The sequence below is a fragment of the Chiloscyllium plagiosum genome, unplaced genomic scaffold (assembly GCF_037043375.1).
Source record: "Chiloscyllium plagiosum isolate Xiang-an unplaced genomic scaffold, Cpla_swu_hap1 HiC_scaffold_14, whole genome shotgun sequence".
NCBI classification, from domain to species: Eukaryota; Metazoa; Chordata; class Chondrichthyes; order Orectolobiformes; family Hemiscylliidae; genus Chiloscyllium; species Chiloscyllium plagiosum.
In genome coordinates this window covers 34,431,782-34,455,385 of record NW_028270152.1, presented here as the reverse complement: position 1 = coordinate 34,455,385, position 23,604 = coordinate 34,431,782, and the positions used below count along the sequence as shown (strand labels likewise).

Genomic DNA, 23,604 nt, shown 5'->3' with positions numbered 1-23,604 from the left:
TTTTGGAATTGATACTTAGTGGTACTCACACATTAAAAATTCATTATCACACAACACATGATAGGTAATAATACAAACACATGTACATGCCACTTGGCCCACCATTGTCTTGGATAATGTTTATGTGCACTCAGAGATGTCGACATAAATGGGGAACACTGTTCTCTGATCCAAGCATCATTGGTCAAATGTGAATGTTCTTTCATTTCAACATGTTGTACTCCTTGTGCCACAGTTTGCTCATTCAACTCATCCAGTGAAGAAACAATTATATTGGTAGGAATTTAACTGCAGTGCATCTAGTGGGGCAGGGACAGGAGCTAATTGCCAAAGCAACCGGATTATTGCACTGTTAGCAAATTTAGTGAAGGCTAGAGGACCAGTCCTGACCAAGATGGAGTGAGTGCCCTAGATGGTTTAAATACTGGCTCATTGGATTTGTGTAGTGAAAGAATAAGCAGTTATGTAGATAATTCAAAAATGGAGAAAAATAAATGCAAAACTGCTATGGGATTCCTAACCAGAAATGAGGGTTAAACTGCTTTGAATAGCATTGCTGTCTAAATGTAACTGTATTGCCTTGTGCTCGAGTTATACTGGTGCATTTTCTTAATGTGTCCATTTTTAAGAAATGTCTAAACAAAAACTTAGTCAAAATTTGACAACTAAAATTATAAAAGTGTAGCAGAGCACAAAGACACAGTTTGGTTTGTTTTGAAGTCTGCAAAGGTGTTAAGTGGGCTTGAGGATGCAACCAACTTAAACTGCAGTAATTTTGGCTATTCTGTTCATTGCAGGGACAAAAATCCTCGAATAGGTGATATTCTTCAAAAACTAGCTCCTTTCCTAAAGATGTATGGAGAGTATGTGAAGAATTTTGACCGAGCGATGGACCTGGTGAACTCCTGGACACAGCGATCATCCCAATTTAAGTCCATCATTCAGGACATTCAAGTGAGTACCCTAATTACATAAGACTATACCTATTTGCTTCTATAATTAGTTATGGCATTTTGAGCGCAGAATGATCACGATCTACAAAGCAATTCTCAATTTTTCAACTCTATTTACGTAGCATGTAATATTTTGAACCTGTTCAATATGTGGTTGAGCCAGATGCCCCTCTCAATTATCATTTCATGTCAATTGAAATTAATTGCTTGCAGTATAGATCCAGAATGAAATAACATGTGTTACAGATGGAGCTTAATTATTCCATAAAGTTAGATTTTTATAGATTAAATAGATTGTTTTGTACTAAGTTATCTTGGCATGATTCCATTGCAAATTTAATGGCAGTTGAAAGCCTTTATAATTATAAAATGGTTATATACCTGCTCAAGGGAAATGTAATTGTTTTTGTGTATAGACTGTGCTATTCACAAACTAATAATTTTGTAATTGTAAGTTGTTGATCTTCAATGGAAATGAGGACTGACATAGGATATGTGCGCAATTCTCACAGCACCAGGGACGTGGGTTCAATTTCAGATTGGAGCAACTGTCTGTGTGGAATTTGCACTTTCTACTCATACCTGTGTGGATTTCCTCCAGGTACACCGGTTTCCTCACGCAGTCCAAAGATGAGCAGGCTAGGTGTATTAACCATGTGAAATGCAGGGTTGCAGGGATAGGATAACAAGTGACTCTGCGTGAGATGCTCTTCACAGGGTCAACGTGGACTTGATGGGCTGAATGCCCTGCTGCCATACTATAAGGATTCTATGATAGTGATGCTAACAATGATAAACTACAAGTACCACAGTGGAATATTTGCTACAATGCAATTCTGCATCAAGTTCTGAAATTGAATTTTGACTCAAACATTTCACCCCTTGATAAGTGCTACTGGCTGAATTGAGTTCATAATTATTTTAGTGCTGATTAAGGTCCTCTAGAGAAATGGCTATGAAGCGAGGTACCACTTGTGGCACTGTGGTAGTGTTCCTATCCCTTGACCAAGAGATGCATGTTCAAGTCCCACTTGCTCTAAAGGTGTGTAATAACATCTCTGAACAGGTTGATTAGAAAAAAAGCTGTAGTTCTTGGGGCATGAGAAACAATTGCTAAGAACATAGGGTGAGTTACCAAGATGTTTTTTTTTTAGATTACTTACAGTGTGGAAACAGGCCCTTCGGCCCAACAAGTCCACACTGAAGCGCAACCCACCCATACCCCTACATTTACCCCTTACCTAACACTATGGGCAATTTAGCATGGCCAATTCACCTGACCTGCATATCTTTGGACTGTGGGAGGAAACCGGAGCACCCGGAGGAAACCCACGCAGACACGGGGAGAACGTGCAAACTCCACACAGTCAGTCGCCTGAGGCAGGAATTGAACCCAGGTCTCTGGCGCTGTGAGGCAGCAGTGCTAACCACTGTGCCACCGTGCCGCCCAATATGTTGCAAAGGATATAAATACAATGCCCTTACTTTAAGAAATACCAGGCGATGACCATCCCTGACAAAACAAAAACTACAAAAATTTTGTAGTTGGGAAATCAATTTTGAAAATACAAGCAATATGGATTAACAATTAAAAATGGTCAGGAGATATATTCTTGAAATAGTGAGCAGGTTGGACTGGTTTATTGGTCCAGGTCAGACTCCCTCAGAACCTTTTCAAGAAGGTAGCCCAGACCTTAACTCTACTAATTGTTTTAAGCAGATGTAAGCTGGTTAACTCGCTCCGTTTTAAACAAAACGGAGTTTATTTACAGACTACTGAATGAAACATGAACAAAAGAGAACAGAATATAGAATAACTTAACCTATCTGAAAACCCAACAGACTCCATCGCAATTTAACGATGCTGTTCAAATTTCCTTCAACATCCTCATAAACACATGCCTTGCAAAAAAGGCAAATTCAAACCCAGGGTCTTACAAGAGAGGTGTCAGTGAGAGAATCTGCATGGAACCTCTTTTCGCTCCAGTAGCTGTTTCTCTAGGTCCCCAGCTAAAATTAAACCAAAATATAAAAATCCCTGAAGTGGGAGAACTGGTCACTCACCTTTCATTTTACAATTGTTTTATTTTAAAAAAGCCGAAAGCCTTTTCACAGATTATTGCCTTAGGCAGTATCTGTTAGCTTTAATCAAAGTGGCCCATTCCCAGACAAATCGGAACCTCTGCCTTTTACAACCCATCTTGGGGAAAAAAACAAGGACAATGTAACCTTGTTAAAGGAGCAGCATCATCACACTGGGTCTGGCCCGAACATTTAATAAACTAAATGCCATAGCTTAATGGAGAATCATATTTGTTACTAAACAATGGAGTGTGGCATATTGAAGACCACATGGAACGTTAATATTCTCTACTGATACTAACAAATGATTAATTGAATAACCAATTGGCTAAACCAGCATGTTTTGTGAAATGGCTGGTGACAGATTCTCAAGATTCCAACTCTCACTCTGTTAGAGAAGCAGAGTGAAATAGTTACCTTTTGGTTCCCAGGAGGAAGGAAGATTTGTGAACATGTGAACATAAAGCTGCTTTTGGCAATCTAGTCACTGAACCAGAGGCTCAGAAATGAACAGCAATATTTATCCTCAACCACTGACTGGTTAAAATGCTCAATATGTCTTCACTGGTGTTACTGGTCACTGCTGTTAATTTATTTGAGATGTATTATTTGATTGCTTTATTTGATCTATTAATATGTTTCATGAATTTAACAGAAGCAAGACGTTTGTGGTAATCTGACATTGCAACACCACATGTTGGAACCAGTACAACGGATTCCACGTTATGAGATGCTTTTAAAGGATTATTTAAAGAAATTGCCTGAGGATTCTGAGGATAGGAACGATGCAAAGAGTAAGAAACAAGCCTCTTTCAAATTGAAATAGTTGACTATTCAGTAGATATCAATTGCACATTATTTAGATCTGAAGTTTTTTTGCATAACCATGCAGCAAATATAAAGAGCATTCCTGTCATAATAACCATGACTTTCTACTGGGCAGCACATGTTCTTTAGTACTTGTGACACAAAGTAGAAAATGAACAGATTTAAAGAAATGACCACAAGTATAATTTTAGTTGGGTAACTGTGTTTAGCATGTACTCAGGATTGACTTTGGAATACTTGCTGACAATGTCCCTTTTCATTAAGGGAGTGGTGTGATAGTGGTAATTTCATTGGACTAGCAAACCAGAGGGCCAGGGCTAATGCTCTGGGACACAGATTCAAGTTCCACAGCAACAGCTGGTGGAATTTAAAGTCAATTAATACATCTCCTGTAATGGGGAAGCCATTTTTAAAAAAAACACGTGGTTCACTGATATCTTTTTGGGAACAAAATCTGTCATCCTCACCTACATGTGACCTCCTGATCCACAACAATGTGGTTGAATTTTAACTGGTCTCTGAAATGTCCGAGCAAGCCACTCAGTTCAAGACCAATTAGGGATGGGCCACAAATCCTAGTACTTGAAGGATAAGGGATAAAGAGGAAAAAATGTAAATCTCTTTTGTATTTCTTTGAGCTGTCGTCTTAGATTCAATTGCCCTGATATGATCTGCATTTGTTTTTTGCACTGAACCTCCAAATGCATGTTGTATGCTGATCGTTTTTAATATTTATCCAGAAATAATGTTGAGGACAAAGATTGAAAATGAGCAATTGGTACAGAAAATAATCAAAATACTTAAAATGGAAGCAAATATTTTCCTAAACCTCAGAAAATATGTATATAAATCTTATTAATAGGATACGCTTGTAAAATTGTCAATGTAATTCCTGAAATATGAATTAAAAGATGCAATGAGCCGGATGGCTTAATTTTTAATTGCAGCTTTCCTTGCTCTGTCTGTCATCCTACAATTTTTATCTTTGTTAGTGGCTCAGATATGAGACTTTTCACAGTGAATTAGTCTTTGAATGTTCACCACTGAGGCTCATGTTTAAAGTGGAAGTTGGATGATTTATCCAAGAGTGGCTAATGTCCATTTAATGAGTGAATGCCTTAAGAAAGATGAATTGGATGAGAAGGAGAAAGGGAAATAAATTTGTTAGTTTTCACAATGCATGAAGTTAGAGCAGAAACAAGCCATGTGCCCCTGAGAACTCCTTAATTCAATACAATTGCTGCTCATCTTCCACATTATTTTCACTTAACCAATCTCTATATTTTTTTAAAATAAATGCCCAAGTATTTTTTTTAAAAATGTAGCTGTTTATAGTTGTAAATATTTATAAATTGTCTATTTTATAGACTGAATATCAATTTTTACATTTCAGAGTCATTGGAGCTTATTTCAACTGCAGCCAACCATTCCAATGTGGCAATTCGAAAAATGGTGAGAAAATTGCTGTGCTGCGTTTTGCCCCTCCTTTATTGCATTTTGTACTTTGTATTGACAACCAAATGTTCTGCTCCCAATTAGAAATTAATCCTGTGCAAATAAAATAACCTATTTTATATGTCCATATTTGATTTGTTATTGAAAATATTTTGCATTTTATAATCTGTCACCTTGGTCTTTTTAATATAAAGAACAAAATCCATTTAAGGCAATTTTCATAATAGCTGCTTTCAGTTCTCCTCATTCTTTAAACTGGAGTATTTTCTGAGTTTGTAGTTTTCTTTTGCAGAAATGTATTAATTGTTGTAATCAATGTGGACACTTAAATTCAGCAGCAAAGAAGCTATGACATCACGTTTCCTGTGCACATCTACAAACATTTCATGTTTTTTGTACTGTGAAATTGAACTATGTGACTGGGACTGTTATTCTGATAACCTGTAAAATCTGGACCTTTGATTGTAGTTCACATTTCACTGCCACAAGCTGAAAATGCAGATACAATTATCTGGAGCTCCAGCCCTTTGGTAGTGGAAAAAGCAATTATCTGCAAAATTCACAGGCTCAACTGTCTAGCAGACAACATTTTAATTGTCTCTTTACAGTTTTTAGAGACTTACTTCCTTCCCTTTCTCAGATTAATGACTCACTATAGTCAGATATAAGACCAGGAAATGATTGCTATTTCCTGTTGATTGTGAGACATATACTTGGCACACCCTCTATTTTCCTTTAACACTGCAGCACAGTTGCTGATATTCTTACCAATTTCAGGGCTAGTAGATAAAGTTTCATGTAGTAGTCATTTTATGGAAGGTTAACAAGCACTAATCTTTTCAGGTACTTTGCCATAATATTATAGGTTATTTTGATGAGACAAAGGTTTTTTGATTAACCTGAAGTATGAAAGAAATTGTTGCACACTTTCAATTTCTGGATTCTGTGCAAGGAAATAAGAAGAATTATTTTTTTCTTATAAGATAAAATTATATTTTTTTGTGTGCATATGTTGTACAATTTGTGATGGGGGTTTATTAGCTTTAAAATATGCTTTGTGTTCTTCTGAAACAACACCTACTGGTAATGTTCTCTCTAAGTTGCCAGGCCATGCAGACATGCAGCGACTACTCACTTTCCATTCACACATTGGTCCCTTCATGTTATCACAGGTGCACAAAAACCATTAAAGGGCCTGTGTATTGAAGCAAATTGCCTGCACACTTCAAAAAGAAATTGGAGGGTACATTGTCTACAACCGCAAAAATAAAATAGAGATTTCTTATACCAAGTTAGCTAATGTCTCATAAACCAGATCTTTATATTCACATCTTTGTTTAACTTTTAAAAAATATTTGGGAGACTAATTATATGTGTATATTGCCCTCTGCAGGTGTCCTGAAGTAGTGTTTAACCAATTTCCTATTTATCATTTCCTTTCCTGTCTCTGTCACATATAAACCAGAGCATCGGCCAGAATCAAAAGTACGAAATAGCATACTACTCAAGTTGCATCATTTAAAGTGTGTGAAAAAGCTAATGTTTGAGGTCGTAGTGCATTTGTTGGGGACAGTCGGGGATTTAGTCTATACATACAATGTGACTTCACAATGAGCTAAGCAATGGACTACGATCAGGATGGGAGAGGAAAAGTATAAAAAAACCGAAAGGACTGTGCATGCTGTAATACGGAAACAAAAACAAATTCCTAGAAAGGCTTAACAGGTCTAGCAACATCTATGGAGAGAAATCAGAGTTAACATTTTGGTCGTGACCTTTCCTCAGTTCTGCTAGATGCTGTCAGACTTACTGAGCTTTTTCATCAATTTCTGTTTTTGTGAAGAAAAGCATGTGGTAATGGAAGGGCTTATGCCCGAAACGTCGATTCTCCTCTTCCCTGGATGCTGCCTGACCTGCTGCGCTTTTCCTGCAACACATTTCCAGCTCTGATCTCCAGCATCTGCAGACCTCACTGTCTCCTCACTAATGGAAGGGGAGGCAAAGGAGTAGGGCAGAGTGGAGGGGTGGCAAATGGTCCATGGCAAAGGAAATAGAACATGAAGCGCAGCAAAGCATGATATGACTTTCAAGCACTAGAACTTCTGTCATGACTAACAATACTACTGACCATGCATAAGCATTGCCATAACTTCCTGTTCATTCTCATAGAAAAGCATACTACAGTGTGTGCTGGAAATCTGAAATTTAAAAAAAACTCAATTCAAAAGGGAGCATCTATGGGGAAAGAAGCAGGGTTAATATTTCGGGTTGATGGCCTGATAGAAGATCCTGGACCTGAAACCTATTCATTTTCTCTCCACCGAAGCTGCTTGATCTGAGTATTTCCAGTACTTTTCTCTCCTCTTTTCTTGTTTTATCCCATTATTTTTCTCAGTCTTATACAACGTTGCTCTCAATGAAAGATGGAAATCATAAGCTGCTCTCTATGATTTCCAGGAGAGAGCAGCTCTCCAGGAATGATGGTATTGATATAGTTCAGGAATTTCAGTGCACTGATTTGAAGTGCAGTAGTAGTTTGAACTACCTTTCAACAATAAGTGCCTGTAGGACTTACCAGCATTCTGCACAGGAACAATTATGAACTGGTTTGTCACTGTCACAGTCTGGGAGGTGTTAATTAGCTGAGCATCCTCATTTTATCATAACTCAAAAGAACAAAAGATGAACTGGGAAATGCAGCAAAATTCAAGCAACCGAATTTTTCAGGAACAAGGATTACTTTGACAATTTTTAAATATAAGATTATGTGCTTATTTGCAAATTTAGTTTTCAGACTTGCACTTTTCACATTATAGACGTTGTTCAAATGTCTGTATATTTGAATCAATCAGAAATTCATATGGCACCTGATACCAATTTAAGAAAATTAAGCAGGTCTGGCTCAGAATGGTCACCGGCTCCAAAACATTAGGCGGCACGGTGGCACTGCTGCCTCACAGTGCCAGAGACCCGGGTTCAATTCCCGCCTCAGGCGACTGACTGTGTGGAGTTTGCACGTTCTCCCCATGTCTGCGTGGGTTTCCTCCGGGTGCTCCGGTTTCCTCCCACAGTCCAAAGATGTGCAGGTCAAGTGAATTGGCCATGCTAAATTGCCCGTAGTGTTAGGTAAGGGGTAAATGTAGGGGTATGGGTGGGTTGCGCTTCGGCGGGGCGGTGTGGACTTGTTGGGCCGAAGGGCCTGTTTCCACACTGTAAGTAATCTAATCTAATCTAATTAGCTCTGATTTCTCTTCAGAGATGATGCCAGACCAGCTGAGCTTTTCCAGCAGTTTCTGTTTTTGTTTCTGATATACAGCATCCGCAATTCTTTTGGTTTTTACTGATTTCAGAGAGTCATTTCAATAATGAGTTTTGGCAGCAGTAGTTATTATTTTAATTAGAGAGATAAATTGAGTTATTAGTTCTGTTCTTGGTGAATAACTTTCATATATTATTTGTGAAGCATATTAAACAATTAGTTGTTAGTGCAGCCAAGTATAGAAGAATGACAAAGACATGAATGACAATACATCAGAAACTTTTATTCATTTAGCATATACTGTGGAGATGTGCCACCAGACATTGAGTAATACGCAGGACTAACCTTAAATTCACTATGTTGATACCAAATTATCTATCTTGCTTGTTAACTGCTGACTGTATAAAATGAATATTTTGAAACCAGGAAAGACGTTTAAAAGTTGAGAGTTAACCCAGGTTGAATGAGATATCCATCAAGCAAAACAGGAACAAATTCCTGAGCCTTGAAAGGAGAAGAGGTTAGAATGTATCCAGATCATAACTACAGATTGGTTGTACAATACATGTGAATCAGTTTCTGGCGGGATCATAATTATCAATTGCCACTGATTCGTAGCATCATAGAATCCCTACAGTGCGGAAACAGGCCCTTTGGCACAAGTCTACACCAACCCTCTGAACAGTAACCCACCTAGACCCATTCCCCCTACCCTATATTTACCCCTGACTAATACACCTAACCTACGCAGCCCTGAACACTATGGCAATTTAGCACAGCCAATTCACCTAACCTGCACATCTTTGGACTGTGGGAGGAAATTGGAACACCCAGAGGAACCCACGCAGATACCGGGAGAACTTGCAAACTCCACATAGACAGTTACCTGAGGCCGGAATCGAACCTGGGTCCCTGGCATTGTGAGGCAGCAATGCTAACCATTGTTGAAAGGCAGTTCAGAGTACTGCTATCATTCTTGTTTTGGTCATTGGAACAGACCCACAAGCTGTTTATGCTAAATCCATATGTAGGATGTTGAACAATATTTAGCCCAAGACTAATTTAAATGTGAGATATGTTGATGTTACTTGGAAAATTAGAGATAAATTAAACAAAACGTTGCTTGGAAGCAACTCTGCTGTTGAAACTATTTATTAAAAATCCATGTGGCACAAATTTTCTGACATATATTTATTTTTTTGTGGTATTCAGCAAGAATCTTTTTGCATATTAATTTAGGAAGTGCGATGCTTTTCAGAAGTATCTTCTTAAGAATTTCTTAAACTTTTATTTTACATTCTACTGAATTGGATGTCAGAAAAACCACCAGGTCTTATGGGGTGGTGTAAGCTAATGATGGAGCATCTACCCCAAGATTACCTCACAAATATGGTGCACCACAAAACAGAACTGTTTTATAGGCCCTTTTTAAATTATATTGACACTGACTTGTCGGCAATATTCATCAGGCCTGTGGTATAGCCATGGGAATATTTATGGGTGTCCATGGGGCCTCGGGAGGAGGAGACTGGAAGGAAAAGAATATGGGTACTGTAGGTGGTACTCTCAGGGATGGGAGCCTCAGCAGAGGTGTGATGAGTGAGGTAGAATAAAGTAGTGAGATATTATTTAATTTAAGTTATTTGAATGTAGTTTAAGCTAATATTTATTTAATATGTTTGTAGTTTAGTTTTAATTAAGCAGATATATTTGTTTTGGTAGAATAGTGGGTTGAAAATGTGTTGCTGGAAAAGCGCAGCAGGTCAGGCAGCATCCAGGGAACAGGAGAATCGACGTTTCGGGCATAAGCCCTTCTTCAGGTAGAATAGTGGGTTGTTTATTAACAATGGTACTCTGCTCTGGCCTTGTTCTTTGTGCTACTTTTTTTCTTGTTTTGGTGGTGTTATACCTTTTCCTTATATATAAATGTGTGGTAGAAGATTTAAAAAAGCTTTTCAATAGAGGTATTTGTATATAAAAAAACTTTTATTTTAATTTAGCAGGTTGTTCTGCTATAACACAAATTTGCTACAATGTGATTGGTGAATTGGGGATACTTTCTATCGTGTGTATTGGTTATAATGTGACTCCAGCCTCATTGGTTTAAATGGTGCTGCTATTACTTGATTTTCCTATAACATAGGATTGCATGAGAATGGAGCTACACGTTATAGCAAAATTGACTGTACAATAAATGAAAAAATTATTTTCATAACATTCCATGGCATGAGAACAAAAATTCAACATCTCAAATTCTATTTACTTGCTAGAACTTATGTAAAGATTAAGCATATCACATTGTTTTCTTAAGCAGGATAGAAAATGACATGAGTTAGTTTACCGAACTGTTTGACACATTGACTATCAAGGTATTGAGTACAATATTTTGTACCTATAGGAAAAAATGCACAAACTGTTGGAGGTATATGAAAAGCTTGGAGGTGAAGCAGACATTGTCAATCCTGCCAATGAACTTATAAAAGAAGGCCACATCCAAAAGCTGTCAGCTAAGAATGGGTCAGCTCAAGATCGGTACCTGTTTCTGGTAAGCCAACTAAACCATTCATTTTTATATTTCAACAACCAGTGTCCCTTCACTCAGGGTATCAAGTTCATTAATGAGTTTCTTAACAGCAAGTATACTAATCATTCCTTTGGCAGACCAAGAGAAGTTGGGATATAATTAGACTCTTGACAGTTTGGTGTTTGTTGCAAGCACTGACCTTCCCACCATTGTAAGGTCAGAAATGGGATGTTCGCTGATGATGACACAATATTGTGCACTATTTGGGCTCTTCAGATACTCAAGCAGCAAGTGCCATATGAAGCAAGAACATTTCTGTTTAGGCTGATGACGGGCAAGTAACATTTGCACCATGCAACAGACAAGCAATACCTATTGTTAGAGCCATTTGTTTTCATCAACTTTGGTTTGGAGCTGAGAGCTGAAGATGACTTTTGGATTGGTGGTAACCACTAATGTTAAAATAAACAGATCAAACAACCTTTTGTTTATTCATGAAAGTTGATAGCAGGTTGGTTCCTCATCAGATGCTTCATCACTGAAGAAGAGCACTTGGTTTAAAAAGATAGCAGAAGTTGGCTATTAACAAGGTCAGTACCTGGAAATTGGTTTCAGCAAGTCTGGAAAGGACTATATGCATGAGCAGATGGCAGATATTGAATGGTAACTGGAACCTTGTGGAGGAGAAGATCAGTCTATCAGGGAGTGGTTACAGTTTGAATTAAGTTTTTGGACTGTTTTCTGAGTGGAGGAATCTGGCTATTGATGCTGCAGCATGTAGATTTGAAAGCATCTTATCTAACGTCCCATGTGCCGCTCTTGGAAGTGCAGAGATTAGAAAAATCAACCAACAAGACATCATTTATGCCTGCCAAAGCATTGTGAAAATTACTTCAGTAATCTGGCCTGTTTTATTATTTCTTTTATTTACCCCTTAACTGTGTTTGTTTTTCTGTCTTTTGTGTGAATGGGCCTGAAACAAAGTTTTTAGGTTTAAAATATAGACAAATTAGATGACTGATTTAAACCACTTTGCGATTTAGTTTTGCATGTCAGAAGTTTTTGAATGATTAGTAAATTGCTGGTTCTTTTATTTAAGCTACAAACCACTGTCAAGAATTGATTAGTTGCAAAGTCTGGGATTGGTTATTCAAGACGTTTGGTTAGAAACCACTGGGGTCAATTTTGAAGGTCTTTGAAGGTTTTAATTTTACTGTGTTATGAATATAGAGGTAGAAAGGCCGATTTGATTCAGTTGTCTGAATCCCTCGCTGAAAACTCTATCCACTATTCTGTGAGGTACAAGTCAGTAATGTGATGGAATACTCCTTGACTGATGCAGCTCCAACAACACTCCAAGAAACTAAACACAGTCCAGTTGATTGGTATGCCATCCACTCTCTTCAACATTCATTCCCTTCACCACCAATGCATAGGAGCAGTATTCTTTACCCCATTTTCAAGATGCATTGTAGCAACTCACCCAGCATCTCCAAAACCTATTACCCCTACCACCTGTAAGGAATAGAGCAGAAGATACATGGGGACACCATCACCTACAATTTCCCCTATAAGCTCCAAATTATCCTGACTTGGAACTATATTGCAGTTTCTTCACTGTTGCTGAGAACATGTTCTGGAACCCATTTCCTAACAACACCATGTAATCCCTTCCCTGCCCGGGGTAGATTACAGAGGCTCAAAAAGGCAACTCTATACCACCTTAATGAGCTGATTAGGTATGCCCACATCCCATAAATTATTTAAAAATGAAATTTGCTCAACTGAAACAGAGACTAAAATAAGAAGAGGCAGAAGGCTTTGTATTATCAAGTTTCAAAACTGACTTTGTTTTCCTATTTTCCTCTTTCATCTGTAACCATTGCATTGTCGGCAAATATTGCCATACTGAAATGGGAATGGGACTTAAGTCCACATCCTCGTGATTTAGAAGTGAGTATTAATTCAAGGAAAATGCCAAAAGAGACTTAAGACCATGCATTGCACTAAATGAATGGTTTAGTGACTTCAACAATACATTGTCATTTGAAAAATTGTGAAAGGCATTTCAAATGAATATACGTAAAATACTTCACTAATATCTTGTATAATTTTGTACTTTTGAATTAGGAAAACTAGCTTGTGTTCTGTCACTGACTTTGTGAAGACAAGGCTGAATATCTGGATATTTGAATTACTGACCTCTCGATTGTGTTTATTAGTAGAATTGACATAAACTTTGTCCATAGCATAATAGTTTTATATGTGTACTGATTATTCTTCAACTATACTTTTTGCCAAAATACAGACAATATTTTAATCAGTCTACTACGAGCAGCATATGTTCACATTTTTGGTACTCTGTGTAGTACAACCTGAATACGATGGATGGATACAATTCTAAATTCAATATTTTTACCTTTAGTTCAACAATATGGTTCTTTACTGTGTACCAAAGCTTCGACTGATGGGGCAGAAATTCAGTGTGAGAGAAAGGATTGACATTGCTGGCATGCAGGTTTGTGTCATTTATTAGTTCAATAATTTTTTTGTAAATTAAATTTTTTTACAACATTTGGAGAAAAATACAACTCTGTTCCTCAGGTCCAAGAAATTACGAAGTCGAATGTGACTCATACGTTTACAATAATAGGAAAACAACGCTCCTTAGAACTTCAGACCAGGTAGGTGAAATATTTTAAATCATCATTATGATTATTTAACAAATCCCATTCATTTTAGTTAAATGTTATAATTGATCAAAAATATTTCCTGAAAAGGTTAATGCTTGTTTGATACTTGAATGTTTTATATCAAGAATAAAGTTCAGTGCTGCTAATCAGTATAATTAATCCTCAAAAATATTATATTTTTAAGGACTGAGGAAGAAAGGAAAGATTGGTTTCAGGTTTGTCACTTGCTGTAAAACACTTTGCTTTTAATTCTAGACAATTCTACAGTTACGTTTGACTGTCTTATGAAACTATGGTGATTTTTATTAGGTTATCCAGGCTACAATTGAAAAGCACAAGCAAAACAGTGAAACATTCAACAAGGCTTTTAATAGTTCATTTTCAAGAGATGAAGAGTATCCTCCAGATTCCCCTGTAAGTAGAAATAATTTTGAAGTACATGATACTTGAGTACATTTTAGACAGCTAAACCTATATAAAGTATTCTTTGGTGAACGAGTTAGAGCATTGGGAGACTGGAAAAATCAACTTCCTTTTTTCCCCAAAATTTTTGATCTCAATAACAGATGAACAATGCAAACAGTATATTGTATCCACAACTGTAAACATTGGCCACATCTTGCTGTGCGGTACTAGTTATGGGTTTTACACCTGGGATCTTGACAGAACCTTGACATAAATGTTGATTAAGAGCAATAGCAATGGACACAGTGAATTTTTCTTTAAATAAGGAAAGGAGAGCAGATTTCTTGTAGGGTCTTGTGGTAGGGTGGTCTTCAGAGTCAGAAAGCATAGAGTCAAGTCCCACTTGTCCTGGAGATAGGTCTTAACATACCTTTACAAGTTAATTTAAAAATAGCTATAATAGCTACGTTCTTAACTTTGGTAATTTAGTAGTGGTTTATAAAAAAAAATTAAAAAGAGCTGAGTTATTTTAGGGATGCTGTGGTGTAATGGTGGTGTCCCTATCTCTGGCCCAGAAGGTCAGAGTATAGTATGTCTGCACAAGGTGATTTGGGAAAAAAAAAGCTTGTGTTCTTCCCCAGTGCGATATTGATTTCTGGATCAGAAAGGATCCAGAAAAGGAAGGTGAAAACTTACACTTGTAATATGCTATTGTAATTACAGAATTCTGGATCTGAACTTCATGAATAATTCTGAAGAATGGTCACTCACTGGCCCCAAAATATTGACTCGATTTCTCTCCACTGGTACTATTAGACCTGCTGAATTTCTCCACCAATTTCCACTTTTTTCTTGTGACAAATCAATAATTTCATCTCTGCCAGCCCCTCTTTAAGGAACTACTCCTTGTGGCATTTTTTTAAACATATTTAAGAATAATTTTAAATATTAAATTGATAAGGTTATTCTTACATAGAGCACCATCTTGCAGGTTTATATCTGTTCCTTTCCCTAAACAACAGCACAGTTGCACTACACTAATCATGTTGCAGCCTTGAAATTAATCTTAGGAGTTAAAGATCACTCAACTTTGATTACCGCAAACAAACTTCTTGCCAGTCCTTAAGAATTTAATTGAATCGCATTCCACCTCTTCCCCTTCTTCAGGCACTGATTCCTTTGTTTCAGTTATTTTGTATTTGTATAGCTGGATACATTACAGCATGGTATGTCTTCTGCTCTTCCCAAGACCAGAAGAAACTGCAGAGAGTCTGGAACACAGCCCAGTCCATCTCCCAAACCAGCCTTCCATCCATTGACTCCATCTATACTTCCTGCTGCCTCGTGAGAGCAACAAACATAATCAAAGACCCTTCCCACCCTGGTTATATTCTCTCTTTCACCTTCAAAGTTTGAATGTATGAGCAAACAGCTTCTACGCTGTTATCAGACTTTAGAACGCACCTCTCAAATGTAATCAACTAGGTGAAAGTGAAGACTGCAGATGCTGGAGATCAGAGTCAAAAAGTGTGGCACTGGAAGAGTGCAGCAGGTCAGACGGCATCTGAGGAGTAGGAGCAACTCCTCGGATGCTGCCTGACCAGCTGTGCTTTTCCAGCACGACACTTTTTGACACTCAAATGTAATGTTTGGCTCTCTCGCTCTTGCGTTCTCTCTCGCTCTTGCGTTCTCTCTCGCTCTTGCGTTCTCTCTCGCTCTTGCGTTCTCTCTCGCTCTTGCGTTCTCTCTCGCTCTTGCGTTCTCTCTCGCTCTTGCGTTCTCTCTCGCTCTTGCGCTCTCTCTCTCGCTTGCGCTCTCTCTCTCGCTTGCGCTCTCTCTCTCGCTTGCGCTCTCTCTCTCGCTTGCGCGCTCTCTCTCTCGCTCTTGCGCTCTCTCTCTCGCTCTTGCGCTCTCTCTCTCGCTCTTGCGCTCTCTCTCACTCGCGCTCTCCCTCTCTCTCACTCGCGCTCTCCCTCTCTCTCGCTCGCGCTCTCCCTCTCGCTCGCGCTCTCCCTCTCGCTCGCGCTCTCCCTCTCGCTCGCGCTCTCCCTCTCGCTCGCGCTCTCCCTCTCGCTCTTGCGCTCTCTCGTTCGCTCTTGCGCTCTCTCGTTCGCTCTTGCGCTCTCTCGTTCGCTCTTGCGCTCTCTCGTTCGCTCTCTTTCTCGCTCTTGCGCTCTCTTTCTCGCTCTTGCGCTCTCTTTCTCGCTCTTGCGCTCTCTTTCTCGCTCTTGCGCTCTTTTTCTCGCTCTTGCGCTCTTTTTCTCTTGCGCTCTCTTTCTCGCTCTTGCGCTCTCTTTCTCGCTCTTGCGCTCTCTTTCTCGCTCTTGCGCTCTCTTTCTCGCTCTTGCGCTCTCTTTCTCGCTCTTGCGCTCTCTCTCTCGCTCTCGCGCTCTCCCTCTCTCTCGCTCGCGCTCTCCCTCTCGCTCGCGCTCTCCCTCTCGCTCGCGCTCTCCCTCTCGCTCGCGCTCTCCCTCTCGCTCGCGCTCTCCCTCGCGCTCGCGCTCTCCCTCGCGCTCGCGCTCTCCCTCGCGCTCGCGCTCTCCCTCGCGCTCGCGCTCTCCCTCGCGCTCGCGCTCTCCCTCGCGCTCGCGCTCTCCCTCGCGCTCGCGCTCTCCCTCGCGCTCGCGCTCTCCCTCTCTCTCTCGCGCTCTCCCTCTCTCTCTCGCTCGGTCTCTCTCTCTGTCAGGCTCTTGCTCTCTCTCTATCTTCTCTGTACATGTAAAGCTGTATTCTGTTCTGCTACCCTGATGCACTCTGTTGGATATAATCTGCCTGTAGAACACACAAAACAACACTTTTTTTCACTGTATCTTGGCACATATGACAAAAATAAATCAAACTCAAGCATCACTTCCCCTTTTACCATACCATTCATGGAGCATGGAGAACAACTGTGGGAGGATTCACTGAGAAGATGTTGCATGCACTGATGCAAGTGGTGGATCTTGAACCTTTGTAGAAGGTAGTGCAATAACAGAGTTAGTGAATATAAGGTAGCTGAGAGAAGATGGCAGCTCTTACCCTCACAGAGGGCAGAACTTCTTTCTGCAATGTTGAGCACTCCTTCAGACCGTGGACACTAGAGTGTTCCAGATGCAACCTCGGACCAGGCTAGCAAGGTCTGGCAGTTCTAAGGAAAGAACTATCCTCCTCCTCTCCATCACTGTCCATTAGGATCTGTAGACCCCTGTATGCAAATAGGATCAGCCAATCTACCTCTCAGCATTTTTTCCCACACTGCTACTGTGAAGAGCTATTTCTGACTGGCAGTGTGTTGACCTGGTGCTGGGATATAGATATGCAGCCAGCAGTGGGAAACCCAGAAGGTCCTGACCACTTCAGCTAGTGGTGAGTGTAAGAGTTGCTCTGTGGGATTGTGATATATACTTCATGAGGTGAGCTGCATAAAATTGCATCAGAAAATATGCTAGAGCTTGTGCAGAGAAACCTTTTATAAACTTCCTACAATTGACACTTAAGGTTGACATCTCCCAAAAATCACTTACTTTTTTTTGGTAAAAGAAAAATTGCCTCCATATCAGATATTGCAACATTGAATCCATCTGCTTGGTACAGTGACTACCCCTCAAAGATGTAATCTATATCTGCAGTGCCATGAAATTAACTGTGATTAATTGCAACAACATCTTGTACTTATGGGATGTATTTAGTATTTTTCAAAATGTGCATGATTTACATTTCTTTCAAAAAATTACTGCAAAACGAATTATGATGACCAGTCTTTCACTCCTTCCCATCAATGCCTTTTATGACTCGGTATAACAATTCTGAATAATGCTCATGCGAAAACAGTATGTGAGATTTTTTTATGTTTTCTAATTTTTGTACAATTCTCAAAGGATGGACTATTCTGGTACATTTTCTTTAAAATGACTGTTCTCTTCCATAGGTGCCAGGTGCAACTTGTTCTGAATCCAATGTAGGAGGAGACTTTTCCAGTGCATCTACTTTGGTATGTGATCATTTATTCTTCAGGCTGTTTAATGTGTACTTTTGGAATTTGTACAACAGCCTATGAATATTGTGTTCCAGAAAATGAGGGCTGTATTGTTCATCTGTATCTCTTATTACATCTGAATGATTTTCTATGTTATAAGAGAAACTGTTAAAAATTGTATTGTATATTTAATTATACCTATTGGATCTTCAATGCTATTGCTCATTACAAATTAGCATATACTGTCCTTGTGTCATTTTCATGTTAACTTTTCTGTTTTCCCTGTTTCTTTCTGCATCGATGTCTTGTGCCCAGTTACTTGGATTTGAACTACAGGTGACATGTTTGAGTTTTGTGCCTGGGACAAAAGGCTTCAGGCAAGGCCTATCATGGGTAGGAACCAGGATTCCAAACAGTGGGACTGTTCAGTAGTGAACAGATTGTAGAGCTATCTGGTAGCAGGCAGGCATGAGGACAGGCAGAGTCAGTAAGTCATGTTTGCTCAAACATGTGGAAGGAGGAGGGAGAGCTTGTCAGGACTGGGAAGGGAAGCATAAAGGCTGGAAGAAGAGGGAAAATGTGAAAAGGAATGACTGCTCCAGACACAAATTGGGAAGGCAAAGTGGATATCAAGCACACACAATTCAAAAACTGTAATTAGAGTCACCGTGTTATTTAGAGTCAGTCTATAACGGTATTGGGACAGAAAGTATTAACAATGTGTTTTCTGATTATACAAAAAAATTAACGAAGGTGAAGTAGGTTCATGGATTGAAAGTGTGTGATGCATACATTTTTTAAAAATATAGAATGGTTGAAATAATTAGTAGTAAGTAACTTGTTACAGTTGCTAAGCTTTTCCTTTATTCTGACCTATGAAATGGCTTGCATATCTTTTATTAGGCTATTCTTCAGAATAAATTATCTGTTGATTCCTGATGAAAACTCTTGCTATGAATATTTCTCCACTAATATGTTTGCAATAAAATAGTGTTTTTGAAATTTCTTCATGTTATGTGTATTAGGGAAAAGAGAAAAGGATTTCCTCTGGGTTCAGGCATTTCAACCTATCGTGCTTTATTTACTGAGCAAGTAAGTTTAGATTCCTGAGTGGTTCATTGTTGGAAAAGTGATTGGTTTAGCAGCGACCATTTTATTTTATCAGATAAGTAAACATCTGTTTGTCTGGATGATAATGCAAAAATGATGGAAGTACTTCTTGTGGAAGGGGGTTGCTTATGTGGGCAGTGGCTGAGCTGTGGATTGCACAGTGTGTTGTGGCAGGTAGAGAGATGATAAGGTAATTCACAAAGCTTGCACCAGTGCTGTTCATTCAGCTTCCTGATTTGATCACACTTCACATCCACCAGCATGTGGCAAGTTTGTTTCAGAAAATGAAAATAAATGGGCAGCAGCAAATCAAAAGATGATAGTCATGACTTGATTAAAAACCTTATAAAGCTGAGAATTGAGTAAAGGTTCCTCAGAAAAGTAAACTGATGAAGACAGGTTGTAAAAGGAAATTACAGCAAGATTTTTTTGATCATCTTCCTCTGGGGGTCAGTATAAGCTTTCTAATGATATTGCAAAGGTTCCTATTCTTCGGATGTGCACTGACGGCAGTTCTATTGTTCATGTCAAGTACTTTGTGATGAAACATTGAAATGGATGGAGAACAATCCTGTCCTCACTGGTTCAAATCACAGGATGACTAACATTTGTATTTGTTCAGTACTGTTCTGATTCGTGGTTTCAATCAGAGCAATAGGAGAGACGTATGCATTGAAGAATTGGGGGCTGGAAAGCAGACCCCAATCATTTCATCCCATAATAAACCTGCCAATAGGCACTGAGGGGAAAATATTTAAAATCCGTACAGGGATTTATTCTTTTGCCAACATTCCTAGCTGAGGTAAGCTGAATGAAGGCTCTTAAGTGGAGGTTGTAAATTGGTAGCTACATACATTATTCAAAGTCTTTAATAATTTTACATATTTGAAGTACATTTTAGCTAAAGGCATCTGATAAATGAACCAAGTATAATCATCTCAAATTATTGAACTTATTGAATCTATAAGTTTGTTAGGTGTCTAATAGAAAGATAATATGTTGTCCCTTGTGCTTTAATTAAGTTTCATTAGATCAGTGTAGAAGGGAGAGATCAGAGTACAGTGAGACCTATCATTTTAATTCTCTGCTCCATTTTCAGAATAGAGCAGAACGGTCAAATGAAATTTACATCACTGTAAAATTGACATTCCAAAAATGTAATTTCACTTTATTGCAGTATGCCAGGGGAAGTGGGGGAGGCTAATATAATTGCAACATTTTAAAAAGGCATCTGGATGGGTATATGAATAGGAAGGGTTTGAAGGGATATGGGCTGAGTGTTGGCCAGTGGGACTAGATTGGGTTGGGATATCTGGTCAGCATGGACGAGTTGGACCGAAGGGTCTGTTTCTGTGCTGTACATCTCTATTACTCTATGTTTCAGAGCATTGCATGTTGGAAAGTAACAAACCATCATGTTCTATATCTATAAATAATGTCACTGTCATTCAGTGCTGTCATAGTTTCCTGTTGCGATATATGCTTGTTAACTATTCCTCTGGTGCTTCTGTGTTGGTTGTGTTCATTTGTCTTTGACTTCAAGGCATTTCTGTTCAACTTCATTTTTCAACTGATGGTGCATTGAAGAAGAGGAAGATCTGTCAGTGTTTCCCATGAATTCCCTAACATAAAAAGAAAGAAGGGGCATGTATGAGTAACTTCCTTATTCAATAACAGTTTACTGAAGTAAGAGGAACACTTTTATTTACAGTGTGTGATCTTATTTGTGGTCTTATAAACTGGGTTACAGGTTAATTCTGATCGAGACACACAGGTTCTCAATTTAATACAAACAGAAGCCAATACTTCTCACTTGATTTCAGGCAGCGGCAGTTCTTGCAGTTCCTATTTCTTCATCTCTGGTGTCCTCAAAGGACCTCACCTTGGCTCCCTCTGATTTCGCAATTATATGGTTCTCTTCAGCAAGATTATTGGAAAACTCAGTGCATCTAGACTATCTTGTGTATCTTGTGTATATGCCAGTGATGCCTAGCTTATATCACCAGCACCTCATCTGATTTCTTTATTGTATCCAGTAGTGGATGAGCAGAAATTACTTCCAATTGAATATGGGGAAGACAGACTTCCTTGGTCTCCAGGCCTTCCACATCTATCAAAGTTTTACCTGCACATCCACCAGTATCATTTATTGTATCCATTGCTCTCGATGCGGTCTCCTCTACATTGGAGAGACTGGACGCCTCCTAGCAGAGTGCTTTAGGGAACATCTCTGGGACACCAGGACCAATCAACCACACCGCCTGTGGCCCAACATTTCAACTCCCCCTCCCTCTCCCACTCTGCCGAGGACATGGAGGTCCTGGGCCACCTCCACTGCTGCTCCCTCACCACCTGACTCCTGAAGGAAGAACGCCTCATCATCTGCCTCGGAACACTTCTACCCCAGGACATCAATGTTGACTTCACCAGTTTCCTCATTTCCCCTTCCCCCATCTCACCCCAGTTCCAAACTTCCAACTCAGCACTGTCCCCATGACCTGTCCTACTGGCCTATCTTCCTTTCCACCTATCCACTCCACCCTCCTCTCTGACCTATCACCTTCATCCCCACCCCCATTCACCTATGCTACTTTCTCCCCACCCCCACTCTCGTCTCACTTATCTCTCCACCCTTCAGGCAGTCTGCCTGTATTCCTGATGAAGGGCTTTTGCCCAAAACATCGATTTTCCTGCTCCTCGGATGCTGCCTGAACTGCTGTGCTTTTCCAGCACCACTCTAATCCAGAATCTGGTTTCCAGCATCTGCAGTCATTGTTTTTACCTTCTTTGGTCTCCACAAAAGCTCCATTCAGTAACCATCAACTCCACTCCTCTCCCTGGTAATTGACTGTTGCTGAACCATACTGTTTTGATGCCTGAGTTGAACTTTAAAACAGATGTCTGTGCTGTCAGTAGGACTGCCTGTTTCCATCAGTGATACCACTGACTTAGTGCTGAAACTCTCACCCGCGCCTTTGACTGTTTTAAAACTGGCTGGCCTTCCTTGATGATTGAGATCAGCCAGAATTCTGCTCCTTGTGTCCTAAAATGCACTGAGTCCTTCTCACCATCACCCCGTGCTCCCTGACCCCAATTGCCAGTAGGAAATATTATTGTTTTAAAATTCTCACCTTAATTTTGAAATTGCTCTGTCCTGCAGCCCTAAAGCCCTCTGGCAAATATGTGCGCCTCTAATTCGCCCTCTTGAGCATACCTATACATAGTCACTCCATTTGTGTTCCAGTTGACTCGGTCCTATATCTGGAATATCCTTCTTTCACACCCCACCATTTCTTTACCTTGGGATGGTCCTCTAAGACACTCATTAAAATCTACCTCCTTGATCAAACTCCTCATTTCAATGCCACAGTTTGCCTTAGTGTCTTGGTGAAGCACATTGGGATATTTTATTATGTTTGAGGTGTTATTTAAGTTGCTGCTGTTGTAATGGTATGTTTACAGATTCATGTTAACTGTTTTAAGGAAATCTCTTTTGGTAAAATAAGATACATGTTCGAAGATCTTCCATTCATAGCTATATTTTCTTCTGAGGGTCAATAATGACTTGACAGGTGAAAGATATAAATATTCTATCTCATTTTCAAAAAAAAATGTGAGGATGTCAGTATTGAAATATGTCAAAGTAGTGTGAGTCCAGGTGTAAATTTATCTGATTTGCTAATTATTCAGGTAACTCAATTACATAAATAAAATTACAAAGTGTACTAAGGTAGTTTCATTCTTTTTTCAACAATATTTTAAATATTTGTTGTTTTAGATAATTGACCAGAGTAATCAGTAATGTACAACTAATCAATTGACCAACAGCAAATGTACAATTAAATGTTTTCAGAAGCACATGGCTTTATAGACTGAAAATGGAAACATGTATAAACAATAATTGGTTGAAGAGGAACTTATCTAATTTTGTCGAAAAAGTTAAGTGTAAAAGAGATCTATGGGTTCCTTGCTATTTATCCAAAAATAAATTCTGGAAAAGGAGACATTTCAAAGGTTCTAAAACATTGGTTAGTCTATTTTCACAACCTAAATGACTTGACAAAAAAATCTAAAGGGAAACCTAGGATCTATGTTGACATCATCTGGCAACAACTTTTGAACTTTAAATTTCTGTTTTGCCATAGACTTAGATGTTGTTGGCAGTAGAAGGAAAGCTGCAGGTAGGAAAGCATCTCCCCCATGACTGCCAGTAAAAAGATGATGACCTTTAAAGAAAACCAGCTGAAGAGATATCTCAACATAAGTATCACAGGAAGTTCCAGAATTCAGTATCTTAAACTCTGAAAGCTGAACTATTTACTCAAATTAAAGATCTA

General features: G+C 39.1%; 1 protein-coding gene across 4 annotated transcripts in view; it reads left to right on the top strand.

Annotated features, from left to right (window-relative positions):
* LOC122558995 (FYVE, RhoGEF and PH domain-containing protein 3-like) overlaps positions 1–23,604 on the top strand; it is a 218,663-nt gene that overhangs the window by 171,745 nt on the left and 23,314 nt on the right. For all 4 annotated transcript variants that reach the window (XM_043708044.2, XM_043708039.2, XM_043708043.2 and 1 more), the window contains exons 7-15: positions 798–954; positions 3,691–3,829; positions 5,257–5,315; positions 10,976–11,122; positions 13,527–13,619; positions 13,706–13,785; positions 13,979–14,009; positions 14,104–14,208; positions 18,110–18,172. In XM_043708044.2, the coding sequence (XP_043563979.2) occupies positions 798–954; positions 3,691–3,829; positions 5,257–5,315; positions 10,976–11,122; positions 13,527–13,619; positions 13,706–13,785; positions 13,979–14,009; positions 14,104–14,208; positions 18,110–18,172 (874 nt within the window). The remainder of the gene's footprint in view (positions 1–797; positions 955–3,690; positions 3,830–5,256; positions 5,316–10,975; positions 11,123–13,526; positions 13,620–13,705; positions 13,786–13,978; positions 14,010–14,103; positions 14,209–18,109; positions 18,173–23,604) is intronic.